This window comes from Suncus etruscus, chromosome 4 (assembly GCF_024139225.1).
Source record: "Suncus etruscus isolate mSunEtr1 chromosome 4, mSunEtr1.pri.cur, whole genome shotgun sequence".
NCBI classification, from domain to species: Eukaryota; Metazoa; Chordata; class Mammalia; order Eulipotyphla; family Soricidae; genus Suncus; species Suncus etruscus.
This window is the reverse complement of record NC_064851.1, coordinates 18872016-18891697: the sequence shown is the minus strand read 5'-3', so window position 1 is coordinate 18891697 and position 19682 is coordinate 18872016. Positions and strand designations below refer to the sequence as shown.

At 41.3% G+C, this 19682-nt stretch overlaps 2 protein-coding genes across 2 annotated transcripts in view; one reads left to right on the top strand and one right to left on the bottom strand.

The window, feature by feature from the left end:
- Positions 1–19682, top strand: part of HTR6 (5-hydroxytryptamine receptor 6) — a 742605-nt gene that overhangs the window by 324466 nt on the left and 398457 nt on the right. The gene's annotated exons all lie outside the window — the stretch shown is intronic.
- UBR4 (ubiquitin protein ligase E3 component n-recognin 4) overlaps positions 1–19682 on the bottom strand; it is a 123764-nt gene that overhangs the window by 91095 nt on the left and 12987 nt on the right. The window contains 17 exon segments of the mRNA XM_049772526.1: positions 497–632; positions 1685–1967; positions 3561–3730; positions 4961–5046; positions 5189–5348; positions 7569–7756; positions 8190–8307; positions 9614–9751; positions 9880–9979; positions 12758–12948; positions 13234–13293; positions 14690–14814; positions 15999–16123; positions 16274–16415; positions 17146–17248; positions 18436–18575; positions 18667–18796. Coding sequence (XP_049628483.1) covers positions 497–632; positions 1685–1967; positions 3561–3730; positions 4961–5046; positions 5189–5348; positions 7569–7756; positions 8190–8307; positions 9614–9751; positions 9880–9979; positions 12758–12948; positions 13234–13293; positions 14690–14814; positions 15999–16123; positions 16274–16415; positions 17146–17248; positions 18436–18575; positions 18667–18796 — 2395 coding nt within the window.

Sequence of the window (19682 nt, the reverse complement as noted above, 5' to 3'; positions counted from 1 at the left end):
AGGACTTACTCTTGGCTCCAAACTCAGGAATCACTGCCAGCAGTGTTTGGGGAGACTATATAAGATGTCAGAAACTGAACCCATATTGGCTGTGTGCAAAGCAAACACCCTACCTCTCTATTCTATGGCTCCAGCCCCAATGGGTTTAGTTTTTAAGTAAATATAGAGTATCTTGAGCACATATTTCTAAAATGCTTTAAATCCAAAGAAATTCACCATCTAGAGAGCTGTCTAAAGATATAGTACAGTGCATAAGGTACTTGCCTTGCATGAAGCCAAACTGAGTTCAATCTCCAACAATGCTTATGGTACCCAGAGTACTATAAGGAGTGACCCCTGAGCACAGAACTAGGAGTAATCCCAGAACACCTCTATCCTCAAAGTGTGGCCTAAAAGCCAAATAGTCAAAGATTCTTAAGGACTCTACAAGTTTTAAATCCACTCCCACCAGAAAGAATGTGAATATGATCAATCTGTTACTGATAATCTTCCAGACCTGATGAAAAGTGCTTTGACCAGTTTTCTTCTACTTCTTTAAATCCATGATAGAGAGGTGCGGTTGCCCGATGGCTACTGCTGTCCTGGGATCCATTTGCCCAACCGAAAGGTGGACTTAGAAGATTATGTTGTACCTTTTAAAATATACATATTCATGTCAAAAAAGAGAGAACACAGTCACCATTCCACTATCTCACTTCAGCAAGTTAATAGACTGGCAAATCAAAGTCTGGGAAACTAAGAGGGCTGGAGAGAGAGCACAGTGGGTTAGTGTGTGCCTTACACAGCTAACCAAGGCTTCATCTCTGGTGCCCACAGGGTTCCCAGAATCCTGCCAGGAGTGATCCCTGAACACTGACCTAGAAGTGAGCCGTGAGTGAGTACCACTGGGTATGGCCAAAAAATCCACCCCTACCTTGAAAAAATTATTCAGTCCTAAAAACCTAAGATCTTACTATCTTAATTGCTAAGCACAAATTACCTAGATGTGAAAAAAAGACCTGCTTAATATAGGACCAGCAAGACACTATAGTGGGGAGGGCACTTGCCTTGTACATGACCAATTCCTGAGGGCTGAATAAGCTCTGAACACTGGCAGGTATGGTCCAAAAACAAGAAATTAAAACTTCTTACCCAATCATCATTCAACCACTTAAAAAATTTAGCAGACCCTTGAACAACATGGATTTGAACTGCATGAATCATACAAAAAATCTGAGGCTTCTATTAATTCTACTATCTGCAGAGAGGTATGCTAGTAGAGTGGAGAGTGTTTGAAAATCAATTCACTGCATATAGCAAAAGTACAGCTGTATTTAAGATTTTTAAGGAGTGAAAATTCATGGGCTGATTTTTGGCTGCACTGCACTGTTCAAAGTGGAACTATATTCATCCAAAGTGAAGACTTGGGACACTGCTACATGATAGTAAAAAGCAGAATTTAGTTAAAGCAAGAAAACAAAGCCTCTAATGCAATTTTAACAGGCACATCATATCCAATCATTGCTTCTAGCAAAATATGAAGTGTAAGTACATAAACACAAGTCACAATGGCCCTCCTAAGGCTATGATGAACTTCCAAAATCTTAAGTAACCAGAACAATGCGGTTTGGTGCATGGTAACTTTTGAAATGGATCAAGTTCTAAATAACAGTTGGTAGAGCAAAGAGAATGTGTTCATCTGTACCTGCTCAAACAAATACACAGGGGCTTTGGAGTATTGATGAAGCAGATAATCAAAAATTAAAAGGAGACGAGCCAGGATGAGAGGCACAGAGCGCATCTGAGTATCCATGCTGGCACTCAGCTCCTGAATGATCTGCACAAAAAGGGTCAATATAGCCCTTCGGCCTTTTTCAGTGAAGTTGTGAAAAATGAGAAGCAGCAGCTGCAGGTGTTCTACATTCAAATCTTCAGTTTCATTGGGCACCACTCCTTGCAGGGCATTCTGCTTCATTGTTGACAAAAACCTAGCACAGAGGAAAGAGAAGTTTGATGTGGAAAGACAGACTATAACAAGAGCCACATTATCAAGTGCTGAAAAGTTAAACAACTTAAGCGCCAAGATTAAGATACCAAATTAAGGAAGACAAAAGGATACAGGTTAGACAAGATAAAAATTAAATGTCAACTGTTAAAATATCAGAGTAAGCCACTAAATACATTTATAAGAATTCTTCAGTTTTCCCAACTTTGGCTCCAAGTATTAACACCCATCCTGCCATTTCTGACAAAGTATGCAACTGCTAACTTTTCCAGTGGTTTTGTTTCTTTTCATTAATAAACCTAGACAGAGGTTAGAGAGCTAATATAGTAAATAAGGCTTTTGTTTTACCCAAAGTTCATCCTGGGCCACCATATGGTCCTGAACATTGTCAAAAGAGATGCCTAAGTGAAAAACTAAGTTTTTCACAGATGCTACATCTGTGCATTGCCAGATATAGTCCAAAAAAAGATTTATTTTGCCCTCTATTTTTCCCCAGAAGAGCTTTTATGACTCTTCTTCATTATTCCCCTTCACTCCTCCAAATGTAGTCAACTACTTCTATCATCTATCGTTATTAGCAAGATTTATGTTTTAATAATGAATGGACTCCCTCAAAGTATCTCCCCACCTACTAGACCCTTTCCGTAAGACTCACCAGGAAAAGCAGATTAGGTCTTTGATATTCAGAGAATTAATTTCTCAAATCCAACAGTAGAGCTATTTTATCATAGAAATGGGAGTCCAAAGCAAAGCTTTTCAGAAAAACAAACAGCTCTAGACATTAAACACTTAAACAAAAAAGGCAAATATAGGTCCCAGCTAAAGAGAATTTAGGTGATAAATCTGAGTTTCCCCTAAGTTAAAAAAAAAACAACTATAAATTGGGGCCAGAGTAATAGCACAGTGGTAGGCATTTGCCTTGCACGCAGCTAACCCGTAATCTCCAGTATCCCATATGGTCCTCCAAGCCTGTCAGGAGCAATTTCTGCAGAGCCATGAGTAACTGAGCACTGCAGGTGTGGTCCAAAAACAAAAACACCTATAAATTATCTAAAGCAAATACCCATGAAGTAAATGTCCCTGGTCCCTCTCAAAACACCAAATCAGAATAAAAATGGTTACACTGAGGATTTAGATTCAGTTTCTTAAATGTTTCTAAATACCTCATGTGTGAAAGAGTGTTTCTATAACCAAAATTGGCGTATTTTAACTTTTTAAACAGAATAGCTGGGGCCAGAGTGGTAGGACACAGTGGTAGGGCATTTGCCTTGCATGTGACCAATCTGGGATGGACCTACGTTCAATTCCCAGAATTCCATATGGTCCCGAATCTGCCAGGAGTGATTTCTGAGTGCAGAGCCAGCAGTAACCCAAGTGCCACTGAGTGTGGCCCGAAAACAAAAACAACAAATAAACAGCATGTCTTCCAGCTCATCACACACAACTCTCACTACATCATACATAATCTAAAATACAGTCATATAGTCTCAGAGTCAAGTATTTACTACAAATAAGGTAGACAAACTTGAAAAAGTAAATAACTTTCTATACAGGATTTCTCTCATAGATATCTTACCTATCCCACACTTTCAGGCATTCAGAGACATCAGGGTCACCTTGAGAGCCAGCTTTGTGCTGCCAGATGAGCAGGAGGCGTGAAAGTACAGAGAGGCTTTGAGGGTGAATGTACAAAGGCCAAGGACCCTCTGAAAAAGGAGCAATTCCCAGCTGCTGCAACAGTGTATTCTGGCATGAAAGATAAGAGACCATTAGGAAAGACAGGAAATAAGACCAAAAGGTTATAACTATTGCACCAGTGCTCCCTATTGTTACTTTTTAATAAAGAAAGGCTTTAAAGAAAGCTGGGTAAAAAAAAAAAGTCAAGTTAAGAAGTGATCTGGAGGGCCGAAGTGGTGGTGCAAGTGGTAGGGTGCTTGCCTTGCATGCGCCAACCTAAGATGGACCGTGGTTCGAGCCCCCAGTTCCCTAAGCCAAGAGTGATTTCTGAGTGCATAGCCAGGAGTAACTCCTAAGTATCACTGGGTGTGGCTCAAAAACCAAAAAAAAAAAAAAAAAAAGTGATTTGGGGGAAAAATCATTTTGCTCAACAAAAGAGAAAAACATAAAATTTAAAGTTTTGTTTCTCAGATTACTGATGTTATTATTAATAGTTCCTATATAAACCAGCCATATTTTAAGAAATTGTCCACTTGCCTGGAGCGATAGTAGAGTCTTGCACAACACCAACACAGAGTTCAATCCCCAGTAAGCCCCTGAATACTACCTGGTGTAATTCCCGAGCACAGAATCAGGAATAACTCCTGAGCACCACTGGGTGTGGCCAAAACCACCTCACCCAGACACAAAAAAACTAGCCACTGGTGATTTTTGTTTACTTTTCTGTAGTCATGAGTGGAATTGTTTTGTTTTGTTCTGATGGGGTGGAGTGCTTGAGCCACAGGCTTGCTCCTCCTAGCTCTGAACCCAGGGATCCTGGCTGTGCTCCAGGGAGTATATGGGATGCTGGGGATGAATGCAATTGGCTATGTGCAAGGCCTTCCTCAGGGTATTATCGCTCTAGTCCTCATGACACGTTTGTTTTCATAGCATTTGCTTTTCTTTAAACTTACAGACTACTTGAGAAGGAAGAATACATTTTCTGGACCAAAGAGGTGGCTCAATGAGTTGAGACTATACTTGCATGTGGGAGATCCAGGTTTGATCCCCAGCACTGCATAGTCAAGTACATACTATCACATTGTGTTGTTTTTGTGTTAAGGCTACTCCTAGTAATACTTAGACAATCATGCCAAAGATCAACCTGGGGCTCTAGACCACTGAAGCATCTCCTGGGCCCCAGAAGCCTTTCAACTTTCACTCTTTGCGGTCTTTGCAGTGATTAAAAAAGTGCTTAATAAATAGGCCTGTTCTACCAAGAAAAAATATGGACCTTATGTTCATCAAGTACATATATACCTGTAGGTTAGGTGACTGAAGGTCAGAAGTTACCAGAGAATGGTTGAAGTGATAAAGAGCAGCAGCAAATTCTTCATCTGATGAACCTTGTAAGCAAACAGAAAAGCCAATCATTCAAGCTGTTACTTGACTTATCACACACCCTGCCCAAAGCCAAACACCACCACAATAAAAAAATCTATTAAGTATATATATATATATATATATATATATATACTGTCTACTGACCCTTAAGTCCATCTTTGTCCACCTCCTTAATGATACTGGCCAGGGTGGCCATATGGTGCTCTGAAAGAGATACACTCAAATAGTTTCGAATAAAATTGTTCCGAGAGTTCAGCATGGAAGAGGTAATGAAGTTCAAAATGTTGGAAGCCAAACCTAAAAACTAAAAAAAGTACACAAAAAACTCATCAAATTTATGAGCCTAGAGCGCTTCTAAAAATCACATATAAAGAATAAAATATGACAAATCTCATATGGCAAACAAAATGAATTACAGAAATGGATTTCAAAACCCATACAAAGAAATAAAGTTTAATTATGATCATATGTTTTATATAATTCTACCAGTCACACAAAATGTATGCAGCTTAATAAAAAAGAATTCATGAAATAGTGCATAGACAGAATTTTTATTTCTCTAAAATCCGATCTTTCTTGTCTAACTTTGTTATTGGCTTGTTCAATTCTGAAGCCTTTATTATCACTCAAGTGAAGAGTTCCCCTTTATTTCTATATTAAATGACCAGAGAGATAGTACAGGGGTTAAGGAGAGTGCTCTGTATACTGCTGACCATGGTATCACATATGCTCTTCTGAGAATCACCAGAGGGCACTCCCTTTTCATTCCTGCACAGAGCTAGAATGAGCCCTTCATCTAAAGTGATTTACCATATTTTCTGGCATATAAGATAATTTTATTTTTTTTGGGTCATACCCTGCAGCGCTCAGGGGACCATATGGGATGCCGGGATTTGAACCACCATTCTCTTGCATGTAAGGCAAACACCTTACCTCCATGCTATCTTTCTGGCCCCAAGATGACTTTTTAACCCATGAAAAACTTCTTAAAAGTTGGAGATCGGGCCTGGATAGATAGCACAGACTTCATGAAATATTGCATAGACAGAATTTTTATTTCTCTAAAGTCCAGCTGAATTATTCACTAAAACAGTTTCAAAAAGAATGGGTGACACAGAGTAGGTCACCAACGATAAATACTAATTGAACATAGGCAAGAATTAATGGGCCAGAGAGAAAGCATAGTGGTAGGGCATTTTCCTTGCACACAATCGACCCAGGACGAACCTGTGTTTGATTCCTGGCATTCCATATGGTCCCCAGAACCTGCCAAAAACTATTTCTGAGCACAGAGCCAGAAGTAACCCCTGACCACCGCTGGATGGGGGTTCCCCCCACAAAAAGAGGTGAAAAAAAAAAAAGAATTAATGATGTTCCACATCCCCCAGCCTGCTAGGATTAACTCTTGAGTGCAGAACCAGGAGTAACCCTTGAGTTACTAAGTGTGGCCCAAAAACCAAAAAATGAATTCAAGATGCTCCAGACATATGCTAAGAACTTTAATTCCTTCCAACACTTACTGAAACAAGTACAATCAATCCATATGATAGAAGATCTAACTGATTTTTGGACAAGTTAATATTCTTGCCCTTGGTCACCAAGTCAATAAGTAATAAAAGTACGATTCAAACTCACTTCTAATTTCAAAATCTATGCTAACTCTTGGAACTGAAAAATATTGCCAAAATTGTTTTGAGGCAATATCCAGTGATGCTCAGGGCTTACCTCTGACTATGTACTCAGGTATCACTCCTGGTGGGCTGGTAGGACAAATGGGATGCTGAGGATAGAACTTGCCTGAAGTCATCTTGAGCAAGGCAAACGCTCTACTACTGTATCACTCTAGACCAGTGCTTCTCAAATAGTGGGGCACCGAGGCTCTGTAAAGGGGGTGCGTTTGACCTGGGCAAACACTGTCATAACAAGCTAAGCCCTGTGTTTATGTCTCTATGTCTCTGGAGCTGAGAGTTGCTGTGTCCTGCTTCAAACTCCGCTTCGAAAAGCTATGCATTGCAAAACATGCTCAGTGTAGCCATTAATCCAGACATCACCTCTGATTAAAAAATCAGTTCAAATTATTTTATATATTTTTGGTTTGCAGGTTTTTTTAAATAAAGATACTATTTACAGTCACGAGGGGGTGGGCATGAAAAATGTTTTCTTCTTCCTAGGGGAGCATGACAGAAAATAATTGAGAAGCACTGCTCTAGACTCAGTATAAAAACATTTTTTTTGGTTTGTTTTTTGGATCACACCCGGCAGGGTTCAGGGGTTACTCCTGGCAGGCTCAGGGGATCATATGGGCTGTCAGGATTCGAACCAGGGCCAGTCCTCTGTTGGCCACGTGCAAGGCAAATGCCTTACCATTGTGCTATTGCTCCAGCCCTAAAATATTTAATCCAACATAATATGCTCGGTTCTAAGCAAAACATACCTTTAAACACTGTAGTTCTATATAGCCTACAAATGTTTCAGCTCAAATAATTTGCTTTTCTTTTCACCCCTTTTTAATTTCTCCACTTACCAATTCAGGATCTTTTCGACTTGCCAAAATGTTGCCTTTCTCCCCAGAGGCCTGCTTGCTAGGGCTTTTAACTCGAGGTGAGCTCTCCAGGGGTGGGGGTGGAGGAGGAGGTGGAGGTGCCACTTTTTCTTTACTGGGGGAGATGGTCTCTTCAAACCATTGCCCCAAAATAGGCTCACTGTCATCATCTGAAGAAAAAGTAACAAAATAACATTTAAAAAGTTTCATCCATCTGCTCTGGAACAGTACCTAAGTTAACAAATAACCTTCAATTCGAGATTTCATTATATAAAAATTTTATCTCAGTAAAACTTTTTCAAGGATTCCAAAGAAGGAACTTTAGGTTTACACACTGGGGCAGAGGAAATGAGCTATTTTTAAATTTGGGAAAATAAAGAATGAAAAGTGACCATGGCTTTGCTAACAGTTCTACCATCCCACACTCAGCGATCAACAACACACTCTATGAAGCATTGCATGAGGCACTGTCATTTTTGACTGCACACAATCAAGGTCCATTCGACACAGGAGAAAGATTAAGTAGCAAATTAGGACTCCCACTGGGAAAAGTTTTTGTTACTATAGCTTGTCTCCTGGGAGACAGAAAAGCAAGGCCTCTACCTTGGCTGCTATCCTCCTCCGTACTGCTGAAATCATCCTCATAGTAGGTGTTTGAGTCAGTGGAGGCACTGGCGTCACTGCTCATAGAACCTTTCCTCTGACGCTGCAAGACACAAGCCTAGGAAAATGCAAGGTTTTTGAAATTAACGATCACAAAATAGAGTCATCCATCACACTCCATCTCATTCACCACATAAAAATGTTTCCCCCACCCCTATGTCTTATTCTTTTATCCCAAATTCAAGAATTTCTTCTAATATCTACCCCTCAACTCCTTTACGATTCTCATTACTTTCTCCAACAAAAACACTCCAATTTGATGGGACCCAGAGCGATACCATAGTGAATAAGGTGTTTGCACTGCACACGGCTGATCCAGGTTCAATACCCGGCATACTAGATAGTTCCCTGAGCCTGCCAGGAGTAACTACAAACTGACAGAGCCAAACAAACAAATAAAACCTACTATCAAGAATTGAAAGGAAAGTACTATAATGTCTACTAGTTTTTACTTTAGCAGGCCCATTAAAATAAATCAATGAGTTAATTATCACAAATCAAGGAGCCTAGCCTGGAGCTGGGGAAATAAGAGCAAAGGGCTGGAGTGCAAGTTTTCATGCTAGAGTCTCGGGTTCAATTCCCAGCACAACCTAATCCCCCTCCTGGGGAGTAAAGGAGTAGCTAATCCTCAACATTATCAGATATCCCCACACACATCAAACAATGATTCAAATTATTTGAAACATTGTAAAATTCATCGTAAGGGGGCCAGAGAGCTAGCACAGCGATAGGGTGTTTGCCTTGCACATAGCCAACCAAGGTCAGAGGTGGTTTGAGTCCCGGCATCCCATATGGTCCCCCTAGCCTGCCAGGAGCATTACTAAGCACAGAGCCAGTAGTAACCCGTGTATCGCTGGGTGTAACCCAAAATCCAAAATAAATAAATAAATAAAATTCATTGTAGGTCCTGGAGATAGCTCCATAGTAACCTTAGTGCTTTCATACCTGTAAAGCACTTGTAAACCTATGAGCTCACCAGCCACCAGCCCAGATACAGAGTGTGATCCAGGTGGCCCTGCCATTGATGATCCCCCAAGAGCAACATCAAAGGGTATGATTTCTGGTACACTGTGATTCAATGTACATTAGCATCACAACTATATAAAAGAATTCACAGCATCACAGCTCAAAGGGTACAAAACCCAGTCAAGTGAATATCACTAAAATCACATTTGTACAGGTCCCCATCATTGCAACAAAAACTAAGGATAAAAGAGGGGAAAGAGAAAAGTACCATGTTTTTGCTGACTTCTCATTATTTAATAATGAGAGGAATAACCATAAGTTTGAACTATAAAGATGATTGTAAACATTCATTCTAGTACTTAAGAGGTTCCCAACTGTCAATGGTCTCAGACACCTACCTTTCTGTAGGAAGTTGAGAGTAATGTCAGCAGCAGATTAGTCAGTGGGACAGAGTCGATCAGCCGTTGAATCCTCTGTATGGAGGTGCTCTGTGCCATTATGCTCAGGACTGCAGGGGGACCATCCATCTCCCAACCCTAATGGAACACCAACAGAAAACTAATGAAACAACTGAGGAGGAGGCTGTCTAATCATCTGACCTGGTGGCCCGAGCTGGCTTGCCCCAAAAGCAACTAATGTGTGATTCTGAGCGCAACCTCCTCACCTTGTGCAAAGCCTCCACTTGCAAGTCTTGGAAGAGAGATGTTAACAGCTTGACGGCATGGTTTGCCAGGATAACAGAGAGCACCCCAAATCCCTGATGCCTATAAACAGAAACATGCAAATCTGAAGAAAATGACTGACAAGCTATGGAATAATAGATAATCTCGCCATTTTATAGGATCCACTATTGAGATTTCCGTGGGGGAGGGGGATGCTCTTACATAAAAAAAAAATCAAACTCAATTTGGAAAATCACTCATAATACTAGGTGTCTCTATGGTCTCCAATTTCAGAGCCTTTAGGTTTCATTCCAGATCATAAACATAGACCCCTACAGAGATACTGAAATGACCACTATGGATCAGATATTGAGTTCAGGTTTCTAAAGAAAAAAAGAAGTAAAACCCAAATCCAATCCACATGCATACAAGGCTACAGATAACAAGAACAAAACAGACCTGAAGTTGTGCACAATCATATATACATCTGACAACCTTCACTATGGATTAATAGCCTTATTAGAAAAGATAACCATAAATATACCCCATTATTTTTTTGAGTTTGAACCCCAGGAGAGTACTCACATAAAATCTTGTAAAAAGGTAAAACTGGGGGCCAGAGAGATAGCATGGAGGTAAGGCGTTTGCCTTTCATGTAGGAGGTCATCGGTTCGAATCCCGGTGCCCCATATGGTCCCCTGTGCCTGCCAGGAGCAATTTCTGAGCCTGGAGCCAGGAATAACCCCTGAGCACTGCCAGGTGTGACCCAAAAACCAAAAAAAAAAAAAAAAAAAAAAAAAAAGGTAAAACTGGTAGGACATGAAAGAAGGGCAATGTACTATGTAATTTTTCCAGTGCTACAGCTGACATTGATATACCATAATTATGACTTTCTCTGAAATAACTATGTCACAGCTCATCCTTGAGTTATCATTAGATAAGCAACGCTATGCTTGTGATATTTCTTTTTATAATTAAAAATAAAAAGACCTGATTATAATTTTTAGAAGCTTACAACATCCCTGAAGGCTATCTGAAGACTACCTAGCAACTTCATTCAGACTAATTATTCATGTACTAGGTCCAAAAGATAGTGTAAAGTGCCTTGCAAACAGTTAACCCAGGTTCAATCCCCAGTATCCCACATGGTACTAAGCCCGGCAGGACTGATTCCTCCACACAACACTGGGAGTACACCCTGAGCATTGCCAAGTGTGTCCCCAAAACAAAACGAAAAAACAATACATATATTAAGAGACACACAGAGAGAGAGAGAACAATATTTTGGCACTTGCACATAGTTGATCCAAGTCTGATCCCTGGAATCCCAAATGGCCCCAAAGCCCTATGAGGAATAATTCCTGATTGCAGAGTCAGGAGTTAGTTACCCCTAGACATGACCAGCTATGGTCCCAAAATAACAAAAACACAAAAAAGTAGGTACTCTGGGTGAATGGGAGAGTACAGGGGTTAAGGTACATGTCTTGTACATCACAGTACATGGTTCCCCAAGGACCAAATCAGTAGAAGTGATTATTGAGCATAGAACCAGGAATAAGCCTGGAGTACCACTGGATGTGGCTCCAAAACAGAAAGGCTAAATTTAAGCAAGAGAGAGTTGAGCAGGGAAGTTGCTTGCCTTCCAAATTTAATCCTCAGAACCAAGTATGGACCCTTTAGCCCCACCAGGAGTGGAACCTATATATAGAACTGGGAGTAATACCACTAGATGTGCCCCCTAGAAGAAAATACTTTTTAAACTTATTTGCTTTTTTTTTTTTTTTGGGGGGGGGTGTTACCATAAGGGATGGGGAGCAAAATCCAATGAAGTATGGGAAGCCATGCAGCTATAGGAACAAACATTAGGCCTTGTATGCTCTAGGCATGCACTCTCGACCTCTGAGCCAAATCTTTTTGTTTGTTTGTTTTGGGGTCACACCAACAGCACTCAGAGGTTACTCCTGGCTCTGCACTCAAAAATCATTCCTGGCAGGGATCGAACCGGGGTCTGTCCTGGGTCAGCCGCATGCAAGGCAAATGCCCCACTGCTGTGCTATCACTCCAACCCAGAGTGACCTTTAGTTACCCAGAAGTCACATCCTTTATCAACTAAATACGGCTTCTTATTCAGACTTTATCAAAAGAGCAGTGTTTTAAGAAGCAAGTGAGGGGAACAGAACAGAATCATCAAGTTACAAGTAAAACTGGTTATAAACTGAGTAATCAATTCCAAGGAAAAACAATTCAATTTAACCAAACAAAAAAATTTTTAGACCTTCACAGCAGTCCTAAAATGCATATTACACTGATATTTTCTTCCTCTTACACTTGAAGAAATCGAATAGAGAACAATTTATTAAAAAATCACAAAGCTATGGGGCTGGAGCAATAGAATAGCGGTAGGGCGTTTGCCTTGAATGCAGCCGATCTACGAAGGACCTTGGTTCAATCCCCCCCACTCCCAATTGGTTCCCCGAGCTAGGGGCGATTTCTGAGCATACAGCCAGGAGTAACCTGAGTATCACAGGATGTGGCCCAAAAAGCAAAAAAATAAAATAAATCACAAAGCTATAGGACAGGAGAGAGAGCACAGTGGTAGGGTGTATGCCTTGCACACAGTCATCCAGGACAGACAGTGGTTTGAATCCCAGCATCTCATATGGTTCCCCCGTACCTACCAGGAGCAACTCCAGAGAGTCACCAGGTGTGATCCCAAGACAAAAACAAAACAAAACAAAACCACCACAAAGCTATAATTATCCAAGTTGTTAAATGAACTGGGTAGTGAGAGTCATTCTACTCACATAAGAGAGAAGTTTAGTTCCACATCAATATATAATGGCATCAAAACAACATCAATGGCAACAAGTAGGTACATACCCTTTACCAGGGCCCAATTTGGGGGATCCCACACCCTCTTTTGTACGAGAAAGGATGTCTCTGACACGAAGTGCAGCCAATGGGTCTTTCTCTTTCCCCTTATCAGCAAGTGCAGTAGGACTGAGATTCAAGATGAGGAAGAGGCTGTTTAATAAACACCAGGCACCCAGCAATTGGAAGTTCTGATAGTGCTGTTATAAAGGTACAAAAGAAAACCATGAACATAGAGATATTCACATCTTAAGGGCAATATAAGGAATATAACAGGGGCCGGAGAGATAGCATGGAGGTAAGGTGTTTGCCTTTCATGCAGAAGGTCATCGGTTCGAATCCCGGCATCCCATATGGTCCCCGTGCCTTCCAGGAACATTTCTGAGCATGGAGCCAGGAGTAAGCCCTGAGCACTGCCGGGTGTAACCCAAAAGCCACAAAAAAATAAAAAAAAAAAAAAAAGGAATATAACATAGGCTACTTACCTCTCCACCGGCCCGGCGGGAATTACTGATTGCTTGTCCAATCATGTCATAGATTTCAAGCTGTCCAACAACAAACAAATAAAATCTCAACAAGATGATATATTTCATTAAAAATGCTAAATCCAACCCAAATATATTTAACTGAAACTGTATTTCCAGGACTGGGGCAATAGTACAGTAGGTAGAGCATTTTCTTTGCATGTCGCCAATCTGGGTTCAATACCCAGCATCCCATATGGTACCCCTGAGCCTGCCAGGAGTAATTACTGAGAGCAGAACCAAAGAATAACCCCCGAGCACTATCAGGTGTGACCCCAAAACCAAAATAAATAAAATAAACCTGTTATACTTCCATGAATTACTATGAGAATATCTAATCAATACCTCTATTATCCTGTCCTTAATCTTCATATAACATCATCTAATCATTTTTATTCATCTTATTTATCACCTTTACAGAGGCCTTCTAGTCATCCACTCAAGAAACAAACACACCCAGGCCAACATTAGTTCATCTTTTACCACAAATTTTCTACTTCTATAACTGTCACAGTCTGAAGTTACCTTATTACACCTCCATTAAAAGTACACTCAGGATGGCCAGAGATACATCCTGTACAGCAGGAAAGGTGCTTGTCTTGCACGTGACCAATCTGGTTTTAATTCCAGCACCAGATATGCTCCCGAGCCCCACAAATAGTAATTCCTGAGTAAATAGCCAGAAATAAACCCTGAGCATTGCTGGGTGTGCCCTCTCCCCCAAAAAATAGTATATTCAGGGTAAAGTAGGTACTGCTTTGCATGCAGCCAACCCAGGTTGATCCATAACAGCACTTCTTATTTTGCCCTGAACACCACCAGGACAGAACCCTGAACACACAGTAATCCTTGAACACAGGAGGATGCGGCCCAAAAAAGTAAATAAGAATAATAATAAAGTGCATTCTCATTCAGTAAGTCTTAACATAATAACATGGGCGCTACAATTTGTTAGATAAGTGAGATCCAAATGTGAGCTACTTGTGATATGAGTTTGCATCAACCTATTAAGACTTTTATTCTGAAAAGATCAAGTATTTGTGAAAGAATCCATTAATTAGCCAAATAAACAAGCCGCATGTTTTCCTCTTTGACCTACTATCTAAAGTTAAGGAGGAGCCCAAATCTTTTCTTTTCTTTTCTTTTCTTTGGTTTTGGGTCACACCTGGTAACGTTCAGGGGTTATTCCTGGCTATGCACTCAGAAATCGCTCCTGGCTTGGGGGACCACATGGGATGCCGGGGATTGAACTGAGGTCCATCCTGGGTCACCTGTGTGCAAGGCAAACACCCTATCACTGCACTATCTCTCCAGCCCCTCCAATCTTTTCTATCAATGGAAAATAAAGTGGAATAAACTATATTCCCTCATTTGATAAATTAAGGCATCAGTATGGCTTCCCAGAGGTCTGGCTTACACATTTCTGAACAATTGTAGCTGCATCACTCTCATAATCCTCTTCTTTGGAGCTTGTGGACCCTGTTCGTACTTGCTGGGCACTACCAACATGAAGGATAGCCATGCAGGTTGCCACACTCACACCTGAAAAAAATATATAAAAATTTCAATCATGTCACGTTCTCAAGAATCCACCAAAAATTGAATTACAAAATCCCCAACTCAAGCAATTTCATACTTTGATTACTTAAAGCCAATTCAACAATGGTTACAAAGAAAATCACATGAAGAAACTAGAATACATATTCTTTTTAGGGTTTGGTTTTGATTTGGTCCAGTACTCAGGAGACGATATGCTGGGAATTAAACCCAGGTCGGTAGCATACAAGGCAAATGTACTACCTTCTGTACTATCATTTTGGCTCTCTCTCTGCTCTCTATTTTTTAATTTTTGGGCCATACCTGGCAGTGCTCAGGAGTTACTCATGGCTCTGCAGTCAGAAATTGCTCCTGGCAGGCTCAGGGGACCATATGGAATGCCGGGGATCGAACCCTGGTCCATCCAGGGTCAGCCACTTGCAAGATAAACTCCCTACCACTGTGCTATCACTCTTGGCCTCTCATTTTGGCTCTTATATGCATATTATATGTGAAAGAAACCAGCCTAAAAATGTCACACACACACCCCTTTTGTGTTTGATTTACATTCTGGAGGGTCTCTCTCACTCTCCTTCTCTTTTCTCTCTCTCCCCCCAACAATAAAATATAGCTTTTTGTTTATTTGAATTACATTCAGGAGGGTCTCCCCATCTCATCCCCTCCCCTCCCCCCACCCCACCTCTTCTTCTCTTTCCCTCCCCACCCCCCCTCTCTCTCACTCACTCACATTCTGGAGGGTTTGGGACAACAAAAGTCTCTTCCACCACTAGTGGCCAACAGGGCATTTTGGGTGGTGTTCATAGACCAAACAGTGCCAGACATTGCACTCACTCCCCACATGTAACCATACATACATTATAGTTCTTTTTTTTTTTTTTTTTTTTTTTTTGGTTTTTGGGTCACACCTGGCAGTGCTCAGGGGTTATTCCTGGCTCCAGGCTCAGAAATTGCTCCTGGCAGGCACAGGGGACCATATGGGGCGCCGGGATTCGAACCGATGACCTCCTGCATGAAAGGCAAACGCCTTACCTCCATGCTATCTCTCCGGCCCCTAGTTCTTAAAGCAACTTTTCTAGCCCAAAATCAAATACAGAGCTCAGAGTGATTTCATGACTTCCAGGAAGCATACCATGCTTGACTGAGAAAATACATCAGAAGTAACTTCTCACCTGCATATAGACAACTTAGGCTGAGAACAGTTACATCTTGTAATCTAGAAGGATTAAGAGGCTCCAACACAGGTAGAGAAAGAGTATCCAATGCCATGGTTACATCAATCACCAGTGAATGAAAACTGTAACACAATAGAAGATTAATTTGTAAACAGCTTGCTTTTATAATGTAATAGTTTAAAATTTTTTTAAAAGCTACACAATAAAAAAAATTAAAATTTTAGTTTTTCGAACTTTAGATTATGACGTATATACACCCTGAAGTACCTTACCCATTACGAACTGCAGTGGCATCTGCTACTGTCGCAGGCATGATGAAGAAGGAATTAGCCAAGATGGCATCTTGAAACCGATTGATGTAGCGTAGAAAATATGGCAGGTTCAAACAAACACGCAACAGCTTCTCTGAGCCACCTAAATTAATGACAAGTATCAGCCTTACAATCAGGCCTCTATCTTCTGCCTGATTCTTTTCCTCAAAAACAAAATTGTGAGGACTCAAGAAGATAACTCAGGGGGCTGAAGCGATAGCGCAGCATTTGCCTTGCACGCCGATGACCCGGGAAGGACCTGGGTTTGATTCCCAGCATCCCATATGGTCCCCTGAGCCTGCCAGGAGTGGTTTCTGAGCACAGAGTCAGAAGTAACCTCTGAGCACCATCAGGTGTGGCCCAAAAAAACAATACAAGACAACTCAGAAGCTAGATAATATGCCTGTCATGCAGGGGAAGCAAGTTAAGACCCCTGACTTTGCAAGGTTCCCCAAACACTATTAGGTGCAAAACTTGTAGCCCCTAAGCCTTGCAGAGCTCAAATACAGCCCAGCCCACAGAGCCAGACCAAGTATCTCCCATAATGGCCATCAAGACCCCTGAGGACTGTTTGGGAGATCCCGCTTTTCTTCTTCACAAGAGAAACCTACTTTATTGCGGGGGTGGAGCAGGGTTTGGGCCACCCTCAGTGGCACTCAGGGCTTATTCCCGGCTTGGTGCTCAGGGCATACTCCTGACTGCACTCAGAGATCACTCAAGGTAGTGCTCTGGGGACCACATAAGGTGCTAGGGATTGAATGAACCCTGGTCAGCTGTAAGCAAGTGCCCTATCCACTGTATTATAGCTCCAACCAAAGAAACCAGATTCTTACCAAGTTCTTGAAGACTGGCCACATTCTGAGCTATGAACACATTTTTGGTTTTGACAGCAGAGGCTTGATCTATGGATGACTGTTCATCATTCTCTCCTTCCGCCTACAGAAAAATGAAGGATATAAAAGGTTTATCTAGATACTACCAGCTAGTGAATGCAACCTAAAGTCTAGAACCAAAATTAAGCAGATAATCGAAAATTCCCCTCTATTGTTGAGAAACATAAAATTGATGTTATTTCCCAGAGAAAGAAAAATAAAAAATGTTTTAAAGAACTTGTGTTGGGGCTATATAAAGGCAGCTCCTTGGCTAAGCACATGTTTGCATGCAGGAGTGTAAGGTTCACTCCTCAGCACCAAAGGGCTCAGCTTATGGGCCAACCCATTTGGTTTTTAAAGCCTCCAGGCCCATAACTGGCAGTCTTCTGAGCCTGCCAGGAGCAATTAATTTTCCCTTTCCTTTTTCCTTCCCTTCCCTTCCCTTTCCTTTCTTCCCCCTACTCTCCCCCCTCCCCCCCGCTCTCGATTTTGAGCCACACTTAGTAACGCTCAGGGGTTACTCCTGGCTCTGTGCTCAGAAATGTGCAAGGCAAGTACCTTACAGCTCGCCATAGCTCCAGCCCAGGAGTGATTTCTGCACAGAGCCAGGAGTAACCCCTGAGCATTGCCAGGTTTGGCCTCCCCCCTCAAAAAATTAATAAAGATAAAAATAAAAAATAATTAAGAAAAGGAATAAAACTAGGGTTGGCCACCTGTTAGAAATGTTCCTCAACCCCTCTAATACCACTCTATACTATGGTTTTCTTTTCTTTTTCCTTTTATAATGCTTGCTTATATTTTGTTTGTTTGTTTTTTCCAGGCCACTGTGCTCTAAGCATATTCCTAGATTTGCACACAGGGCACTGGCTGAACAAGGGTGCCAAGGATTGAATCGAGGGCAGCCTCATACAAGGAAAACACTTTACCCACTCCCAACTCTAAGTCTTATTTTCTTTGATCTGAAATTTTATACATTTTTTTTCCTACAACAGGCACTGACAACTACAAAATGTATCTTTCCGGCCTGAAGAGAGAGTACAGTGATAGTACTTTTGCCTTGCACACAGCCCACAGAAGACAGATGGTGGTTTGAATCCCAGCATCCCATATGGTTCTCTGTACCTGCCAGGAGTGATTTCTGATCATAGAGCCAGGAGTAATCCCTGAGCGCCCGCCAAATATGACCCACAAAAAAAAATGTATCTTTCCCCTTTCCTAACAAACCCCACAAGAGTGTTTAATGTTACTCACAGCAGTCTGTGGACCAACTGGTGTTGCTGCTACAGTCCTAGGGTTGAAAACTGATGTCAGCTGGTTCAAAAAATTCATCTGTACTTCCTTCTGCCTCAGCTCTGGGCTTACTGGTGAGGCCAGTTCTTTCTGATCTTCCACTGTAAAATATAAAAGAGGATAGTGTCACTACAGATAAAGAGTCAAAAAATTTAGACAGGCCAAGAAGACAGATCTGGCTTGATCACCCACCATCTGAGAGTGTTTTCACTGTTTGTGGCAGCTTAGCCGATTTCATCATTGCTGTGAATGTGATGATTTCCGTTCTGTCTAGTCGGCTACATCCAGTGCATAAGCCCTTGATTAAAAGAATCAAGTGTTTCTGGGGAAAAAAAAGTGTGCATCTTTTAAAAGATTCTAATGGCAAAGAGTCAAATTAAGATGTTTATCAAGAACTATCATAGCAGAAAAATACATTATCTCAATAATTTGTCTCAATAATTCATAAAATACGGTTACTTTCAAGTGCTATTCCGAAAGTAGCTAGAACCAATGATTATCCCTTTTACAGTTTTTTACAGTTTACAGTGTTATATGTATATATACAAAATATATATAAAAAATATTATATACATACACACACACACACACACACACACACACACACACACACACACACACACACACGTTTTAAAGGAGAGGGAATACCCAGCAGTGCTCAAAGGATATTCTTGGCTCTGCACACAGAAATTACTCCTGGCAGGCTCAGGGGACCATATGGGTGCTACAAATGGAACTCGGATCGGCTGCATGCAAGGCAAACACCATACCCACTATGCTATCGCTCTGGCCCTAGGAGTTAATACGTTCTCATTAATGACAGCATCTCATTCATTTAACTAGTGCCTGGCCCAGGTAGGCAACTTGGGGGTGGGATGAGGGGCTGAGTCACCTCTGATGATGCTCAGAAGCTACTCCTGGCTTTGAGCTTAGGAATCACCACTAGAAGAGCTGAGGGACTTTATGTAGAGTAGGGATTAAACTTGGGTCAGCACCCCACCCACTGTACTATAGCCCTGTGGACCTCCTATAGGCAACTTCCGTAGGGATCTTTGCAATCCATGCAAAATATCTCTCGGCCTTCACCAGTAGTTGGAAAAACCACAGTCCCAGTTGTTCTTGTAAATAAAATTGATTAAACCTTTATAATGACATTTACATATTTATTAGATATTGTTTGTGGTGCTTTCCAAATAGTTGCAAAAGAA